The sequence below is a fragment of the Peromyscus maniculatus genome, chromosome 13 (genome assembly GCF_049852395.1).
Source record: "Peromyscus maniculatus bairdii isolate BWxNUB_F1_BW_parent chromosome 13, HU_Pman_BW_mat_3.1, whole genome shotgun sequence".
Taxonomy (NCBI): domain Eukaryota; kingdom Metazoa; phylum Chordata; class Mammalia; order Rodentia; family Cricetidae; genus Peromyscus; species Peromyscus maniculatus.
This window is the reverse complement of record NC_134864.1, coordinates 51,819,032-51,838,026: the sequence shown is the minus strand read 5'-3', so window position 1 is coordinate 51,838,026 and position 18,995 is coordinate 51,819,032. Positions and strand designations below refer to the sequence as shown.

Here is an 18,995-nt window from a genome sequence, read left to right as displayed (position 1 = left end):
TGACCTTGACCCCATTACCACAGTGTTCTACCCAGTTGAGCTAAATAATCGAGGGATTGTTTCTTGGCGACCTGATCTGATCAGATGGCATATAATAAGGGCCTGCCTGCAGACACGGGTGAGATGTCAGTAAAATGAGAGTTTAAGATAATGGAAAGTTATCAGACTCTCCTATTAGTTACCATGCTAGAGTTCGCCCAGTAGGCACTAAATTGGACTTTGTCATTATAACTGTGTCTATTTCTGTGCAGTTGGAGCTTTAAAAAAAATTTTTTTTTTTTTGGTAGAAAAGTGTTCCTTTCAAGGTTTCAGAATTTCAGTTTAATAATTGATGGCATATGTACAAACAGTTGTGAAACAAAGCTGAGAAAGGCGTTGTTGGGCTGAATCAGGGAATTCAAGTCTTTGTCTGGTCCCAGACATCAGTGTGCCCTAAGATGGGTCTCTTGACTCTCTGAGCTTTCGGAGGGATTAGATAAACATACTATCAAAGATCCCTGCAGCCATGGGAGACTTTTTTTTAACTCCACAAAATTTTGAAACACTGGAAACATTTTTGCACACAAATCTCTTATTCCTAAAATTTCCAATGGAATATTGTCACGGAGGCAGGTAATTAAATAAACATGATTTCAAAAGCATCTGTTAAAACATTTATTTTTGAGGGGATTGGAAACATAGCTCAGCAGTTAAGAGTCCTGGCTGCTCTTGCAGAGGACCTCAGTTTGGTTCTTAGGAGACACATGATGGCTCATAACAGTCTGTAACTCCAGTTCCTGCAGATCTGACACCCTCTTCTGGACTCAGTAGGTACCAATGATGCACATGGTGCCCAGACATACATGCAGGCAAAATACTCACATTCATAAAGTCAAACAAATAAATCAATTTAAAAATGATCTTTATATATATTGGTACCTACATAAAATCAATATAATAGGTATATTTTACACAGAAACCCAATATAGATCCAATACATGTGCATACATAAATAAATAAGCCATAATTTTATGTGTTGCATGCTGAGTTCTCAATGGCATTTTATATTTTGAATTGCTTATGAAATACCTTAAACTTTTGTCTTCTTATATAATAGTCATTGTTTTAGATAGATTGGTGATTCCTTTTGGAGTTATTACTCATGTATCTCCTGATTTGGGCTTCATAACTGTGGGCCATTTGGAGCTACCTCTCCTCGTGTTAACCTGATAAATTTAGATGAAACACATTTGCTCAGAATTCCACCACCCCACCCCACCCCGGCACACTGTACATTTTGCTGGTTCTTTCTCTGTTCCTTTTCCCCTAATGCACTCAAATCTTACTTTTACAGAACTGAGATGATGGTTGGATTTATTGTTCTTTTATCCAAACTGACTCTTCCATCACTGGATTAGTTAGCATCCAGAGCTCAGTAGTACAGGTCCTAGACAGAGGTAGGATTGGTGTAAAATGAATGACACCAGCTTAGTCACACTTGAAGAACATATATTGGCTTGGCTTTCCAAATAACCTTCCAAAATGAACAGCACAAATACCATGGGCTCCTACAGAATCAAATATGACTAATGTTTGTGGAAAAGATTAGCTACTGGAAGTCGCTTCGATATTAGGTGGTGAAGTTTAGAGAGTCTACAAACAGGGGAAACCAGAAGCATTAAATCCAAAGCCAAATAATACAGGTTGCAGATGCTCTGCTTGACAGTTGTCATTCCAGCCCTCCTCCGAGTGACCCTGCCAGTGTGTTCTGCACCAGCCACGAGGAGCCATCCAGAAGCATAGGCTAACAGAGTATAAAATACTCAGCCATGTGCATAGACACATAGGTGGGCAAAAAGGTGTAGTTCTTTACTCTCATCCCTTTGTGTGATAAGCTTACAAATAGATCCGATATTTTAAAAATAACCCCAGAGGTAAAGGATTTAAGTGGTGAAAAGTAGCTCACATTTTTAAAAGATATGCTGTAACCCATTAGGAATATTTCACTCTAGGCTCACACCTCGGGTTTACTTAATTACATGCTTTATTGGACTGGGCATTTCATTACAAATGCATGCCATCTCGACCACAGCTTTCTTTTGTCATTTCCTGAGCACACAGGCAGCCATTTTGTACTGTCGAACATCAGGCATCTGCAGGAATTATTCATCTGTGGTATTGAAGAAAGGAAAAATTAGCCATCGCTACAGGAAGGGGAGGGACAAGAAAACACACTTACAAAGCAGAATAGCAGTTTCACAGTCTAGTGGACAAGCAAATAGAAGCCTGATGCTTGGGACAGACTATAAATCAATCTCGGATTCCTTTGGCCGAATTGTAAATCATCACCGTGCTAAGCCACTAAAGCATTTCCAGGCGAAAGCAGGCTTTTGTGATTGTGCATTATTTGTGATTCTCTGTGAAGTACCGGTGATTGCAGAACTTAGTCAGAAATGAGTGGTCATTGTTGTCTAGTCCTTGGTATAGATTCTTTAGTGATGATATACGGGTAGGGAGGAGAATTATATCCATTCTTATGAAATTAGAATCCCATAGGAAATCTATTCCTATGGGAAATTATTGTCCTGGGCCCTCTGGACAAAGGGAAACATTATTGATCTCTTGATGGGTCTTTAATTGTTGTCATTCTGGGCCACACTCCTTTAGTCTGGGATCTGGAGAATGCCCACAATTCTTATTGTGCATATTAATGAATGGAAAGTAACACTGTTTGGAATATTCAGTCACTCTACATATCTTACTCATAGATACCAAATCTCTAAGCTCACAGAGTAACTATGGAAATTATGGAAATGGGTTTTTTTTTTCAATGGAGAGCAGCTGGAGAGATGGCTCAGTGGTTAAGGGCACTGGCTGTTCTTCCAGAGGTCCTGAGTTCAATTCCCAGCACCCGCATGGTGTTTCACAACCATCTGTAATTCTAGTTCCAGGGGGCTCTGACACTGTCTTCTGACCTCCATGGGATGGTTTGCATGTGGTACACAGACATACATGCAGGTGAAACACTTACACACATAAAACTAAACTTTAAAAACGAATGGAGAATCTTGCAGGCAACAGGTTTGACCTGCTTCCTGAGACTTATGTCACTATGGACCTACAAGAGTCAAAATAACATGGAGAATTTCATTCAGAAATTCCAAAAATAAATAGTTTTTTTCTCTTAGTTAAGTCACAGTCAAAAATCAATTGCATTTTTGACTTAATGATGAAGTACTTATAAGATATAAGAATGGATAATAATTAACTTTAAATCTAACAAAAAAATTGAAATCATAATCCCTTGCTTTATGAACTGTTAGGGCTTTTTAAAAATGACCCTTTTCTTCCAGAAATCCCTCTCCTGTAAAAGAGGACAGACAGGGGTGGTTTGATTTGATATTTTGTTAAGGACATTGTGAAATCTAAAGACAGAAGTGCTAGACAAACTAGAGAGCTTCGTACTTACCTCATGCCATACATGTTTATTTGAAACCTAAGTTTAAGGGGACAATAATGGCCCAAATCAGAAACCAAAGGTGTATGTGTGAGATAGGGCTGCAAATTATTTCTATAGATGTGTCTCACATTAATCCTCTTCAATGGCGGCTTTGGTCTTAAATTCAGGCTACAATTTGACCTCCTGTTTCTGAAAGGGGGCATTTGATGAACACGAAAGCACTGGTCACCATGAGCTCATGCTTTCAGCGACTGGGTTGCCACCATTGCACCAAGAGAGCCAGGTAGTCGTCGCTTCTGTGACGTAAGCGATGACTTCACTCCTTCGGTCTTGCTGCGGCTGTAGATGTGGTCGTTGTGACTAACTTGCTGTTATGCCTCAATTAAGTTGGGCAGGGAATTGTGGATTCTGTGGATATCCTTGGCACTGGAAGCTTTATGGTGGGTTGTGTTAGGGGAGCCTTTGACCCTTTTTTTTAAAATAAAGAATGTAAAGAAAGGATATAGGTATGATCTTCCCTGATAGCCTAACTCTACCTTTCACTATGCATGCATTACTAAGGATGAGAGTAAAAACTCTATTTAACTACTTTGTTTATATTCCCTGCACCTCCTGGAGGACCTGGCAAAAAAAAGTACTCCTTTGAGTGCTTGTTGAATGAAACCAACAGAAACATATGAAAAACCAGCCCTGTTCCTGGAATAGCTTATGTGTCAATGATGGTTGAAATAGTCCCTACTTTGTATATGGTGGTTCAGATCATCAAGAACCTTCTTCATCTCCATACACTTCCTCCCTGAATACACTCTCCATCCAGTCTCGATTAAAGATAAATATACCCACACAAGCTTGTTTTGGTCAGCAAAATGCCATGGCGCCCATCAAAGTAATAATTAGGAATTCTAGTGAATGGCAATCTCTCAGAAAATGGCCCAAATAATTCTACCATATTCAAAATCACCTTTTTCTTCTCAGGAAAAAAAATTTAAACCAATGTTAAGGAGAGCTTTCACCTTTTAAGAAAAGTTTCAAACTTAGTATCTCTTATTAGAAACCAGTATAATCGCTCTTTGCTATTGTCTGGGGCTCTCACCAGCTCTATCATGCATTAATTACTTAGCTCCTTTTGTATTTATACAATAAATGTGAGACAAAAAAACCCACGTAATTTTAGATTTTTTTTATGGCACAATGGAAAAGTTTCCCACCTCCAGGATGGGGAGGGAAATCTGAAATGTTCTCATTGTCTTTTCAAGGAAAGTTTTATATACTAAAAGGAAAAGGAATATGAAAATCCCTGTATGCCACATGCAGGTTTAGAATATACAGAACATTAGATGAGCAAGCTAGAGTTAACACTCTGTGTCCTTAATTTTAAACTTCAGATAAATATGATTTCAGCTTTCATCCTACATGGACTAATTCTTTGTCACTCAACTAATTAATTCCATATGCTAGAGAAAGGATGCTAATTTGAGCATCAAAGTGATAATTTTTTTTGTTTAATCAGAGTTATAAAGACAAGTTTTGCTCCCATTAGACTGGATCTGGAGCTCCATCATTATTCTTACTTAGTGCATATGAATGCCAGAGAAAATCTACCCTGCTTCTCTCAGCTTCCGAAGAGGGACTAATAGCATTCAGGATTCCCTTTAAAATGGTTCTTTTCTCGGTCATTATCAGTGAACACACTCATATGAGTCGCCTTTTTCAAATTGTCCATTTGTTCTTTACTCCTAAGTTAGACAACGTCATCTGTTCTTTCTGACAAGGGACCATGGGCAAATTATATGCATGTTATCCTGCTATTGGTCTTTTGGTTGTTTTCACATTTGATATAATGCTTGTGGGTAAAACAAGCCCCCCAGCTTCTACATAGTCCTCGCTCTCGGAATTTCAGTTCTTTGACAAGAGTTAGGCTTTCGCTTCCCAGGCAGTTGGCTGAACTGGGCTGACCCCACAGGCCTGTGCCTGGCAACTTCATTGTCCCTTCCGTCTGCAGGATGAACCTATGGTCAGAGTGCACTGTGTTGGAACAGGCTGGGCCTGGGAAGGGTGGGAACCGCTCGCAGCTGACAGAGAAAGGTTACGAATCAGGTAGAATTTGCTGTCAAAACAGGCTTTCTTTCCTGAGTTTTGGGTTGGCCAAAGGAAGCAGAGAAAATGGAAGGAAGGAGAAAGAAAGAACATAGCTGTACTCAGAAGAAGAGAATATTTATTGTTGATTGACATCTGACTTCCTGCCACATGACATGTTGTGTCTACTTACTCAGTCTTCAGAGAAGCCCAGAGATCGAGTTAAAAATGATGAAAAGGAAGAAGACATACATACACGCCACCACTTTCAAATAAGTAAACATTTAATAAAAAGAAAAGCCTTTATAACTATTAAGAGGACATTAACATGCAAAAAAGATCTATTTCTTTAATGCATTTCTTTAATGTTAAATGTATTTCCCAGAAATCCTAAGTGTTTAGTCTGAGTCACCAAGGCTCCTGCCTACCATGTCTTGAAACCAGCGAGAGTGTATGAGAGCAATTAATCAAAGTACACTGTGCTCCTGAAGAGTGTTTTCTTCTGGAAAGTGGAGAGGGAGAACAACTTCCACCCAGGGTGGCAGTGACAGCTAGTACGCTTTGAAAGTCCCTCTGTGGATCTGAAAATCAAACCTTATTAGTGTCTTTATCTTTCTTGCTCACTCATTGACGCTTATTTTCATTTAATTCTAATTTCTGGCCTCCTCATTACAAATCTCTTTTTCCTTCTAGTTAACCTCTAAGTGCTAAGTTAATAACCTCAGAGTCCACTTTGCATTTGTTACAAAAATGATGAGCAAAAGGATCTAGCTTGTGGCTGACGAATGCTCTTCCTGGTTCCCAGGAACCAGCCTTTCCTGGGCTCTGCTTGTATTTGTTTTCAGGAAATTTGGTTATTGTGATATGTGTTTGCTTTGCTTCCCGATCCCTGTAGGATTTTCTCTAATGTATTTGATGTTTCTAAGCCCACCGCCTTTTCTAGCCCCTCAAACTGAGGAAAGCAAATTAGCTCAAGGGTTCCCAGCAGCTGGATTTAGCAGAGGCATGGCCTGAGCCTCTGCCTTGCAGCTGTCTCATCCACTTAAGCAGCAATCCTACCATAGTGAAAGACCGCCCTGTTTTTTAAGCCTAAAAATAAACAACAACATATTTGGGATCTGGAGATTCCCTGCTCCGGAAAGAAAAGATGCTGTGAAGTTCTCCCTTCCTCCTACCTCCATTCAGCAGCCACACCCCAGGAGTGAATGACTTCTAGGAAAAAAGTAGATGCTTAAGGTTGGGGGTGTGATGTAGCCTTAAGGGTGGAAGTAAACATATTCATGGGATTAAAAATGTTTGTTGTTTTAACACAACTCGTCAAACTCTTAGAAACTTAAACTTACCTGAGAGGGATGTCTAAACAACATCCCCAGAATTAACGTTTTAATTTCCAACTGTCCTACTATCTTAAGATTAAGAAGAGAGATCTGTGTGCATGCCTCTCTGTCTCTGTCTCTGTCTCTGTCTCTGTCTCTGTCTCTGTCTCTGTCTCTCTCTCTCTGTGTGTGTGTGTGTGTGTATGTGTGTGTGTGTGTGTGTGTGTGTGTGTGTGTGTGTGTGTTCATGCATGCATGCGAGCATGGGTACATACGTCTCCCAGGAATCCTCCTGTCTCTTCCTCCCCAATGCTGAGATTACAGGCATGCTCCACCATACCTACTTGGCTGTCCATGTAGGTGCTGGAGATCTAAACTCAAGTCCTTGTGCTTGAATGGCAAACACTTCACTAACTGAGGCCCCCGTCCAACCCCAGAAAGATTTAAACATTGTTTTTCTATAGCTATTAAAGTATCAGCTCAGTCAGCTTTTACTTGTGTAGACATCCTAGAAAACCAACCCCGACCTATTTTTACATGCCATAAACTGGATGTATAGATCTTAACCATAATCTTCATGTTCTGAAAAGCATTATGGGATTATTTCACCTTCCTTCTTAAGTGTCATAGGAATTAGTAATATACCTTAGACTGCTTTTTGTTGCTATAACAAAATACTCAAGGCTAGGTAATTTCTAAAGAAATGAAGTGTATTTAGCTTACAGTTTTGGAGATGCAAAGGCATGTCAATGGCATCCACTTAGCCTTGTTACTGAGTCATATCATGGCAGGAAAGGACAAATGAGAAGTGTGTGATTGTGAGGAGAAAGAGCAGAGACGGATCCTCCTCTGTGCCAATCTATTCTCACAAATACTTTATTCAATCCCATGAGACCCATCTTACTCTCAAGAGACCTAACATAGTAACCCAGACTCTTAAAAAAAGACACTACTCTGTTTGTGAGATGGAATCCCAGTGACCTAACTACCTTGCACTAGGCATACTACCTCTGAAAGTTCCCACCAACTCTCAACACTAACACAGTGAGAACTGAGTTCCAGTGTCTGAATCTTTGTGGAACAAACCATGTCCAGTCCATAACACCATCACAGTGGTATATATCCATGGAAGGCCCAAATAAAATCCCAATATTTTCTTTTTAATCAAGATTGTCTTATAACAAAAAAAAATAATGAATCCATTCGTTATTCTTTCCATAATATTAACATAAAAGTGGGTAATGCCTCCTAGGTAGCCAAAACAATAGGGATGGGGGACTAATTGGTCAATTTTCACTGAATTGTTATCAGATTCATTATCTCTCCAGTACAATGGGAACTAGGTGAGCTAAATGAGCTAAGACCTTTGTGACATAAATTTTCAAGAGAAGCAATCGCTGAAGAGCACAAAGCCATGTGAGATTATAATACATGGGAGTTTTCACCAGCATATGCATATGCTAATGTAGAGCCGATTTTGGAATAAATCAGACAACAGAAACCTTTTATGGGTGGACTTCAGAATAGACCATGGAAATAGTAGTCAAAGGCCTATGAACTTCTCTGCCCCCATCCTTAGCTTGAGCTTTTTCAAACTGTATAATTTATACAATGATGAGGAAATATCATGCATAGTTTGTAAAACAGCTAGTTATGGGGTAGTGGAACCATTATCCAACGACTGTGAAAACGTAACGACTGTGAAGTTCATGTGTTTTAACATCTGACAGTGGTCCATGAGTTTCTGATTTTAATATCATGGACACCCAGCTTCTGTAACCTTTCCTAACATATCATTGGTACCCATAGATATCTCCTGATTGCAGCAGAAGAAATGGATACTTTGTGGCTTCCTTTGGACTTCATAATTTCATCTGATTTAGGACGAGAGTGTCTAAACATTGTTCTTGCCTAATTTTTCCAGTCCTTCCTGAGGCATCATTGAGTAGTGCCAACATGGATTGTGTGCTCAGTGGAGGCAGAAGACAGTAATGACATAAACTACCCAATGAGATCTAGGAGAAAAAGTACAGAGAGAGCTTGACAGATGAACACATGAATTAAATGAGAGAGGAGACATGGAAAATACCAGGACGAGGGCCACACCCACTGTGAACGTAATCCATTCTTCTCAGAACAGAGTCTGGGAAGAGTTTGAAAATCTCCGTTATCTAGAAGACACGAGAAAGAACTAGAAGCAGAGATAACTACCAAAAATTCACATTAAAATCTCTCACCCTACAGGAAACAAGGCACTTGGGATTGTTGAGTTAGTTGTGCTGAGAAAGGGTAGCTATATACCTGACAATTGATACTGGTTGATAGGGTCACTCCCTTTGCAAAGTCGAAGGCATTGTCCAATCTGTGACCCATGGACCACATACAGACCAGGATAGCCACAAATGAAACCCAGCCCACTGACAGCACCATGCCACAGTGTGAAAGGTGGGACCCTCCTGGGTGTGATGTGTAGTGGGTGCTCATTCATGAATGGATGAGTGGGTGTGTGGTTGTAGCATTACCACATTCTCTTTTGCCACATGTGTTTTTGGAGGTTCCCTACCCAGGCAAAATAGCAGCATTGTTAGGTCTAGTCCCAGTGTTTTCCTATGCCTCTCTGAGGTTTTCCTCTCCCTCATATAAGTTTACCTTTGATTATTTAAACTTCACCAAGAATTTATATTTTTGTGGGCTAAAAATCCATTTCTCTCATCCATATTAGATCATATTAACTGGTAAATTGTCTACGACCACCTCTGCCTGCCCGTTCTTAACTCTGAGCAGATCAATTTCTTCTCCAACTGCTGCTTTTTGAGGCTCCTTCCTCCCTTTGAGGCCTCGTCTTTCCAGGGCAGCTCTCTGTTTCTGTTGTCCCCACTTACCAAGAACTTCCATTCTCCAGCACCAATGCTCACAAAAGCATTGTGCACAATAGAGAAAATGTGAGCATGCCCAAACGGCCACTGATGGTTGAGTGGACGAATCAAATATGGTATGTGAATATTATTTGACCTTCATTTCTTTTTTAAGTACTTGTATGACATTAATTTATTTGTGTGTGTGTGTGTGTGTGTGTGTGTGTGTGTGTGTGTAAGTGTGTGGCACCCACATATGTGTAAGTCAGAGGACAAATCATGTGAGTCCCAGGGATTGAACTCGGGTTGTCAAACTTTGTGGCCAGAACCTCTACCAGCGGAACTGTCTCACCACCACAATGGGGTATTTAAAGGGCATGGGATACTCTTGCATACTGCAGCACCGCTGAGCCTCGAGGAACTTGTGTGAACGGCAATAAAACACACATAAAAGGACAACTATAATATGATCCTGCTTCTATGTAATACCTAAAATTGAGTCCTGTTTATAGAAACAGAATGCATCACCACCAACTGGAAGAGAGGACGGAGCATTGCCCTTCTTGAGTGGAGAGTTTCACTTTGAATAGTGGAAAATTGTAGGAAGGATGGTGGAGACAGTGGTACGAAAATGATGGTGCTTGGTGGCACTGAACTGTGTATTTAAGAGCAGATGAGGTGAGACATCACATTTTGTCAACAGTAAAAACGAAAGAAAGAGAGTGAGAGTGAGAGAGAGAAAGAAAAAGGAAGGAAGGAAAGAAGAAAGAAAGAAAGAAAGAAAGGAAGGAAGGAAGGAAGGAAGGAAGGAAGGAAGGAAGGAAGGAAGGAAGGAAGGAAGGAAGGAAGAAAGGAAGAAAGGAAGAAAGGAAGAAAGAAAGGAAAACCAGTAAAGAAAAAAACCTATTCTCTTCTTTCCTCCATCTCCAACTTGCCCTTCCTCTGTTTCTTTTGTTTGTTTGTTCTGTATGTGTTTTGTTTTGTATTTTTCCTTATAGGCAAGCCAAGATTCCCCAGCATATATCCAATTGAAAACTCCATCCTCAACATCCTCCTCCACCTCACACTCCCACCCTGCCATCTCAGCTTCTTGCGATCTCTGGATAGGCTCTCAATGGCATAGCCTGCTGCCTCACTCTGGAGATCTTGCCCACATGGCCTGTTCTTGCAACTTTCCACTGTACCTTGCCCAGGCTGGAAACACTTGTTGGACTCCACCTCATTGGGCTGCTAAATAACATTTCCATCTGTTGACCACGCTCTCCCAAGCGGTCATCTCAGATACTGCAAACACACTTCTCGATAGTCTTCCTTTGTCCATTTTTTTTTTTTTTTTTTTTTTTAGCTCTTTCATCTGTCTCCTTCCTCTATAAAACCTTTAGATTCGATAGTTCCTCAGACTTAGTACTAGGGATGTTTGCTTAGGCTTCTTAAAAGTGTCCCAAAGTCATGTTTAGGGCTAGCAATATGGCTCACCAAGTAAAGTGCTTGCCACTAAGCCTGATGACCTGAGTTTAATCCCAAGATCCTGTATGGTGGAAAGAGAGAATCAGCTCCCACACATTGTCTTCTCCCTCTCTGCATGCACACTATGCATGTATACCCTCTACATAAATATGTGCACACACACACAATTTAAAAAAATAAAGACAAAATAAAATCATGTTTAAACTTGAACTTTTACTCCTCCTCTGTTGACTCACAAGTTCCAAATCATTTCTAGCCAAGCCATGGACCTCCATGGCTCTCCACAGTCATCCCAAAGCAGCCATAACTCTTTTGCCTATTTTGCTGTTTTCTTGCTGCTTTTTGCTTCATCGACCACCATGCTCTTTTGAAAATAGCCCTCACACTCTATCACTTCTGCTCAAAGGGATGTGGCTACTCCTGTTTCCCCTCCACAGCCCCTTTATATCACCATTTTTCTCACTAGTGTCTGTGTCCCTTGTGACTAATGAATGCCCTCCTCTGACTCCAGCCCTTGCATTTCTACCCACATCTCATAGAAGTGGCTCTCAGCTTCAGCCACCCTTTCCACTGACTGGAAGGCACTGGGCCTTCCCCACCTCATAGTCTCTGTGTGCTCCTTCCATCCCATACAAAGATTCCCACCTCTTCGCTTGCTAAACCTCCTAAATAGAGAATGTATTCTCCACGTGGTTGGTAGGTAGTTTTGTATCTCAATCTGATATGAACTTATATCAAATGTGTATAATATGTCTGACACACAGTAGGTGCATAATAAATACTTCTTTAAGGGATAAGTGAAGGAGGGAGAAAAAGAGGAAGGGAGAGGGGGCAAGAAGAAAGGAAGAAAGGGAGGAGACAGAAGTTTCCCACAAAGCTGTTCCCTGTAACCTCTAGAGAAATGAACAGGGTCAGGTGTTTGAAGCAAACTTATTCATGAAAATGTAAATTTGCACAAAGAATATGTTGAAAGGTGATTTTTCCACTTTACAAAAAGATCCATCATGGGATTCTTTAAACAGACTACCTAGGTACATGTAAAATAAAATGTTATTGATTGAAACCATATGTGTGCTCAGAATTTCTCAGCAAAGTATCTTTTATATAAAGCCAGGCTAACCTTAAGCAGTTTCCTTAAGGCACCTAGCCCAGAATCACCAGCTCTCACATTTCTAAGGCAACAAATAGAGAGGCCTGGAATGCAGGGGCTGTGCCGAACCTCTAGCATGCAAAGCAGTGATCATGGCCAGCCTCGTGACTTCTCTCACAAAAATAGTTAATGGGGAAATGAACATCCCAAACTCTCCTTTCTGTGTCGTGGGTAAGCATGGATGCTGTGAAATGACCTCCCAGAGAGACACTACGAAAAGGAAATAGCAAATTGATGCTTTCCTCCTCGCCGCTCAAACCCTGCGGTTCCCTCTGCCACTGAAGAAAAAGTCATCTGACTACAAAGCTGGAAAAAGAAATCAGTGTGATCATAGGACACACTTCTCCTCCGTGGGCTTGTGTTTCTTCACTTTTTTAAGGAAGGGCCCTTTTCATGATCATTATACCCTAGTTTTGTTCCCAAACCACCCAGACTCTGTGAAACAATGTGATCTGTAACCTTGAAGAGAATTTTTGCAGATATTTCTGCATTTCTTATTGGGTAGAGAACTTAAATAGAATGGACTTCAAATGAAATATTTATAATAGTTGTGGAACTGGCTGATTTAATGAGGAGTTCTTGATAAAAAAAAATACTTTACAGAAGTTAAAACTATCAGTCAAACATATTTCATTGTGGTGGGAGCCAAGCAAGCTACTTTTGAACTGCAGCTCGAGTGAAATAGTTTAGATACCAAAGGAAAACTATGCCTGGGGTGTGGTGAGAACCATGAAGGTAAACAGGGACTAGGTTTCTTTTACCTTTCAAGCACAAGGCTGCTTTTATCTCAGAAAAATCCAAAACCTCCAAATTTTTAATAAAATACAGGACATGGGTGGAGGGGAGCAGGCTTATAGTTTTGGCAACACTCGGCTCCCATCGACTTTCCAAGGCATCCTCTCTATCCTGGCTCTCCAATGTTTTGAATTTTCTATCCAAACATTATTATATTCAATGGCATCTTGGGAGAAGAATTCTTTATCTAAGTGATGTGCGAAGGTGCTAAGTTCTCCTATGAATATATTTAGAGTAAGAATGATTCCCTAAGCCTCTTCTGAGCACAGCCTAGGAAGCTGCAGAATCTATTCATGGAAATCTTATTTAGATATCTTCTGCTCTGTAGGTTATAGCGAGGTCTTGACTATATCAGCATATCTGAATTATATTTGAAAGTTGACATTCTTATACTTTTGTCTGCATTTTTTCTTGGTTTTCTAGCTGCTTCTATAAATGATACCAGGTCATATCATCAGTGAGGAAGAGGAATTGAATCAGAAGTGGAGCAGGGTAGAAAGAGAGGAGGGGTGAAGGTGCAGAGAAAAAGAGTCAGTGGAGTGCTGAGCCCGACTCATCTGTATGACACCCCCAAGGAACACTGTGGAAGAGGTACAGAAAGAGAGGAAGAGTCACAGGTTGGGGAGGACTGGAGTGAGACATCATCTTCTGGTCATGACAGGACCACTGAACTCATAAACTCACAGCAGTTGTGGTTTCCTGAATAAGACCTGAATAGCATCAAAACAATCAATATTCTGGTATGAAGGTATAGCCAGAAGTTTTCCTGTGTCCCACCTGGCCCATGGTCAGGACAAAGCTCTCTTACCTTCTGGCCCCGCAGCCTGCAGACCCAAATAAACACAGAGAGGGTTATATTATTTTTAAACTATGTCCATGGCAGGCTTCTTGTTAGCTAGCTCTTATATCTTAAATTAATCCATTTCCACAAACCTATACTTTGCCATGTGGCTTGTGACTTACTGGTACTTTTACACCTTGCTTTTCCTGGCAGTGGCTAGTAGCGTCTCCTCTGTTCTCTCTTTCTCCTTCTTCTCTCTCTCTAGTTAGAATGTCCTGCCTAACCTTATTCTGCCTCACCATTGGCCAAACAGCTTTATTTTTCAACCAGTCAGAGCAACACATATTCACAGCCTACAGAACAACATCACCCATCAGGAAGGAAAAAGGGGGTTGTGAGCCCCCACCCTTAACTGAGGCCCTGAATCTATTCTAGGGAACAGTTTTCCACTCTCCAAGGAATAGCCACACACCCAGGAGTATATGAACAGCACAAATTAGTACCAATGAGTTATAAAAAAGCAAATAAATAAAGCATGAAGCTGAGCAGCAGGTAGGTAGGGGAACTTGAAGGTGTTAGAGGGATGAGTTGGGAGTGAATATGATCAAAGCACGTTGTATAAAATACAAAATATTTTATATATGGACATAGGACCTTGGAGCTAACTAATGAAACTAAGGCTGACAGTTGACCAATGTTCCAGGAAAGACTTGACATAGCAAGAAAATTGTAATAGATGATAAGGGTGAATGATGGGAGTTTATGAGAACAGACTGGTTAACTGAAACTGTAAGTTGAAAAGTAGGGAGAAGGGTCAAGCCTGGGAGGCATTTCTGTGGCCTGTGCCATGCTGGCAGCAGGCTTAGCTGAGCCATGAGCCTCCCGGGTGCGATGCTCAGAGTTGCCATTTGTTAGCAACCTCTTCCCTGGCTGAAATACAACCCAAAGAGGAATTCTAAAGGAAACATAAACAAGAGCTCATTCAGTGAATTTTTTGTTTAAATTGTGATTCTGTTTGGAGAGAATATAAGACCATCTTCAAATTTGATGTCACATCTTCACATAAAGAGATTCTAATTTCTGTCATGAGGGAAGGGGAAGAGAGCTAGCTAAGCACTGCTAATTTGTAAGAACTCTCAGGTGGCAAATAGGCGGGTAGGTGGATGGATGGACAGATGGATGGATGAATGGACAGATAGATGGATGGACAGATGGATGGACGGACAGATGGACAGAGAGACGGATCGATGGATGGATGGATGGATGGATGGATGGATGGATGGATGGATGGATGGATGGATGGATGGATGGACAGATGGACAAGCCAACAGACAGATAAAATATATGGAGCTAACACAAAAAGTTAAAATTTGCTATTCAATAAAAAAAGGAATAAATATTTAAAGATAAAAAGATTTCAGAAGAATCTGCCTACACTGAAGAATGTGCACCATGGATGGACTTTCCTTTGATCATTTCATTCATGTGGTCTGTCACACTATGGACAGGTCCTAGTTAGAGTTCAGCCACAACCTTCTTTCACTTCAGCGGTGTGGATGTCGTTTTCCTACACATGCTGAGGAAATGTGATGTTCTTATAATGTAGCACAGTTGCTGCTATGTGCAGTTAGCTACAGATGTGACAGATGTGCTAATCACACTAACCTAAAGCAACTTGGGAACTGGGGGCTGTATTGTAGAGTAAATGTGACCTGGAAAAAAGAGAACAGCATGCAGTGTAGAGTTCTAATCCTAGGCCTAGACAGAACCAGTAGGAAGTGTGTGTCAATGCTCAGAACCTTCCCCCCACCCCACCCTGTTTCTCCAAGAGGTTTTGAGCCTTCCCTGATAAAAGGAAAGCATTCAACTGAGTATTCAGTAAGGTCCCTTGTTACCTGTAATTATATAATCTCATTTATTTTACCTTAAAATGGCAATAGACTGAAGTTCTGGAGGGTATCATTAGAATATTGTTCAATTTTTAGTTACATATGAATGGTAATCACTCTGTGTTTTAATTCTTCATTGATTAATAGTCAGAATTGTTCACCTTTAATCACATAACGCTATGCTTGATACAAAAATATGTGAAAGAGAGGAGAGAAAAAATAAAAATTCAACAACTGTGTTATTTTCCCGCTTTTGTAATCTTATTTTACTTCTGTTTCATGCTACTGTTCTTGTGTTGTTTAGAATAAAGAATTATAGCTGAATGAGCTCATGTTATTCATATCTTACATTTGCCAAAGAAAAAGTGTGAGGTATGAACTTTGTCCTTCCCTTCTAGATTCGGAAAGAAGAAAGATGATAAGGTGGGAAAGGTGGAGCAGAAAGGTACCCAGAAGCCCGGGCACCAGGGAGAAGAAGAGCTGGAAAAAATGAAAGAAGAGAGGGAAAGGTAAGCAAATACTCAGGGCCTTCCCTTGTGGGGTATGGAATCTGTGTTTAAATCCATAACTCCCAGTAACCATCAGGAAAGATTTTACTTTAAGAAGCCTAGCAGAGGGCTGGTACCTTCCTGACAAAGCGACCCACCTGCCCAGGGACTCTATTTATAAGAAGAAATCACAGTTGTGTTTTCATTTTATCAGTACCGATAGTCCCATACTATGCTACTCTCAGTTCTGATTCCAGCAATGCATATTTTCCCATGGCTTAAAGAATGATTTTTTTTCACTGCTAATCCAAAGGTCATTTTGATATTGATGTTTAGAACTCTCAAGTTCCCCCAGTCTGTTCCTCATTTTTGACAGCCTGCTGTATGCCCTTCTTAATTATATTCTGCTAACTCCATTTGGGTCATGTAATTTAAGAAGTACATGTCCCCCTGTCCTCCATTTTTCAAAAGCTACTGTCTTTTATTAGGCTATCAGCAAGCTGAAAAGTATGCTGTCCATCTGTTAAAGGGCCTGTTTCATATTCCGCAGTAATGGCAGTTTGTGAGGGCCGAATTCTCCTATTTGAGGAGCATTGTGTTCCATTTGGACGAGAGGTCCTTCACACATCTTTGATGTTAACTCTAGCACTTCTCCCAAGTAGATGTGTAAATATCTGACTTTAAAACATTTAAAACATGCAATTGAATATTCATACAGCTCCTGCAAATTCTTTGCCTTCCTAACAAAATAAAGCTCAGAGAAAGACTAAGATGAGGCAGAGCTGGATCTAATCATATGTATTTGTTTGTGATTTCTCAGAGGAAGTCCAATGTATCCAGTTTTTCAATTACTCATTAGCTAAGTTTATCCTTATGGTTTTTAAGACTCCATTCTTATATTTCACCAATGTAGTGTATGTACTATGAGAACCACATCTATTCACTGTGTTTTCTAGCACACAGTAGTCTGAAGTATCTCCTATTAACCTTTAACCCCATCTAGCAGTCAATTCCCATTGAGAAGACTGACTTTACCAATGAGAGGGAGGGGAGAAGCTCTTTAGTTTTTTCTCATTCTTGAGAAGTTGATAAGCTCTGGTTCCAGGGTCACCAGAGCAGTTAAAAGGAAATCAAGTGCTCCGCATTGTTGTTGACTAGCCACCTGACAGAGCTCCCCTAAAGACAAGAAAGGTACTCCTTATCATAGCCCAGGATTCTGTAATCCTGGAATGTCAATATGATGCAGACATGGATTTTCAACACATGCACTAGCAGAGACATCGATGCTAGGAGCCTGCATCATACATGTGTGCTGCTCCCCTGACTTCATTTATTGAGACTGTGTCCCATGACTCATCTTCAGGAATCTGAGCTGTTTGCTAGAATGCAGACTGGACATTTTTTGCAGTTCGGTGCTTGCTTGAGATGAGGGTAAAAATCTCCCAGTAGCGGGTGGACTGTGTGCCAGCTAGAAAATTGATAACTCATAAAATCAGGTGGGCTGTCTTTAAGCAAGACTTCATTTCCTTTCTAGTTCTGCCTTTAGGAAGTAGGCACCTGAGGGAGTTTTGTTCTTAAAAGCAAAGCTGTAAATTTGCCTCAGCCGACTGTATAGGCTTCAGGACCAATATCCTTAAAATATGTCTGGTGAAAATATTGAAAGAACTGTACTATTAGCCTGCACTTAAGCCACCTCTCACACATGAACACATAAAACAGATCCAATACAGGTTTCCTACAGACAACAGCATTGTCTCAATCGAGCGCTGAGGAAGAAGTTGAAGGGGCTGATTTTAGGGTTGGGTGCTTAGAATTAATGGCCGAGGCATGTCAACACTCAGTGGTTGAGGACCATGAGGACTGCGGAGGGTGGAAGTGGAGGCTGAACATGTGGTGTTGCTCACAACCCTGGAGTGCTGTTCCTTGACTGTCCATCATCCATAGGAAACCAATTTACAGCTCTCGCAGATCTCAGCAAGAGTACTATTCCTTATGATTAGTTGCTATGGGGGGGAAATGAAAATAGAAAGTAATGATAAAATGCTCTTATTGTCCTTTTTTCTTAATATAATCAAAATCTGTTTCTTTGAAATGAGTCACGTCATCTTATTGCTTACTAATTCTGTCATAGTTCTTGGGGGGTGTAATAGTTTTCCATTAACCATTTTCAAAGTATTTGAAGCCCTTAAATAAAGTACATACTGTATAACATTGGTAATAACAGTTTGTCAGAACCAGTTTTTAAATTTTCAAAAATTGGATGAGCTGCTTTGACCATTGGCTCTTTGAAAAGGGTACACAGATAAAAAGAAAGTACTTTCAAAATGGATTTTTTTTTGAGAAACTAGTTTACCAATACACCAACAAAAGTCTAAATCAACTCCCTTCATTGCACAACCAATGCAAAGAAATTACCCAAACTAGAGGTGGGAAAAAAAGAATTTAAACTAAACCATAAAACATAGTCTGTGGACCACATGTGTCCAACTGAATTGCTAAAAGAGCTTCTAAAAATGAAGATCCCTGAGCCCCACTCAACCCTGAAGAATCTAAATGTTGAGAGTTGTGGTCCAGGAACTGTTTTTTACTTCATAGTTAAATCTGAAGTGACTCTTTGGCTTTCTCAAACCCATGAAACACTGGCTTGGAGGAATAGGATGCAGCTGGGACATCAGGCCTTCTTATTTTATGAAAATGATACACAGGATTGTTGTGTAATATTAATTTAAGATGTGTTAC

At 40.4% G+C, this 18,995-nt stretch overlaps 1 protein-coding gene across 1 annotated transcript in view; it reads left to right on the top strand.

Moving 5' to 3' along the window:
- Pard3b (par-3 family cell polarity regulator beta) overlaps positions 1-18,995 on the top strand; it is a 978,380-nt gene that overhangs the window by 761,230 nt on the left and 198,155 nt on the right. The window contains exon 19 of the mRNA XM_006975013.4: positions 16,167-16,277. Within this exon, the coding sequence (XP_006975075.2) occupies positions 16,167-16,277 (111 nt within the window). The remainder of the gene's footprint in view (positions 1-16,166; positions 16,278-18,995) is intronic.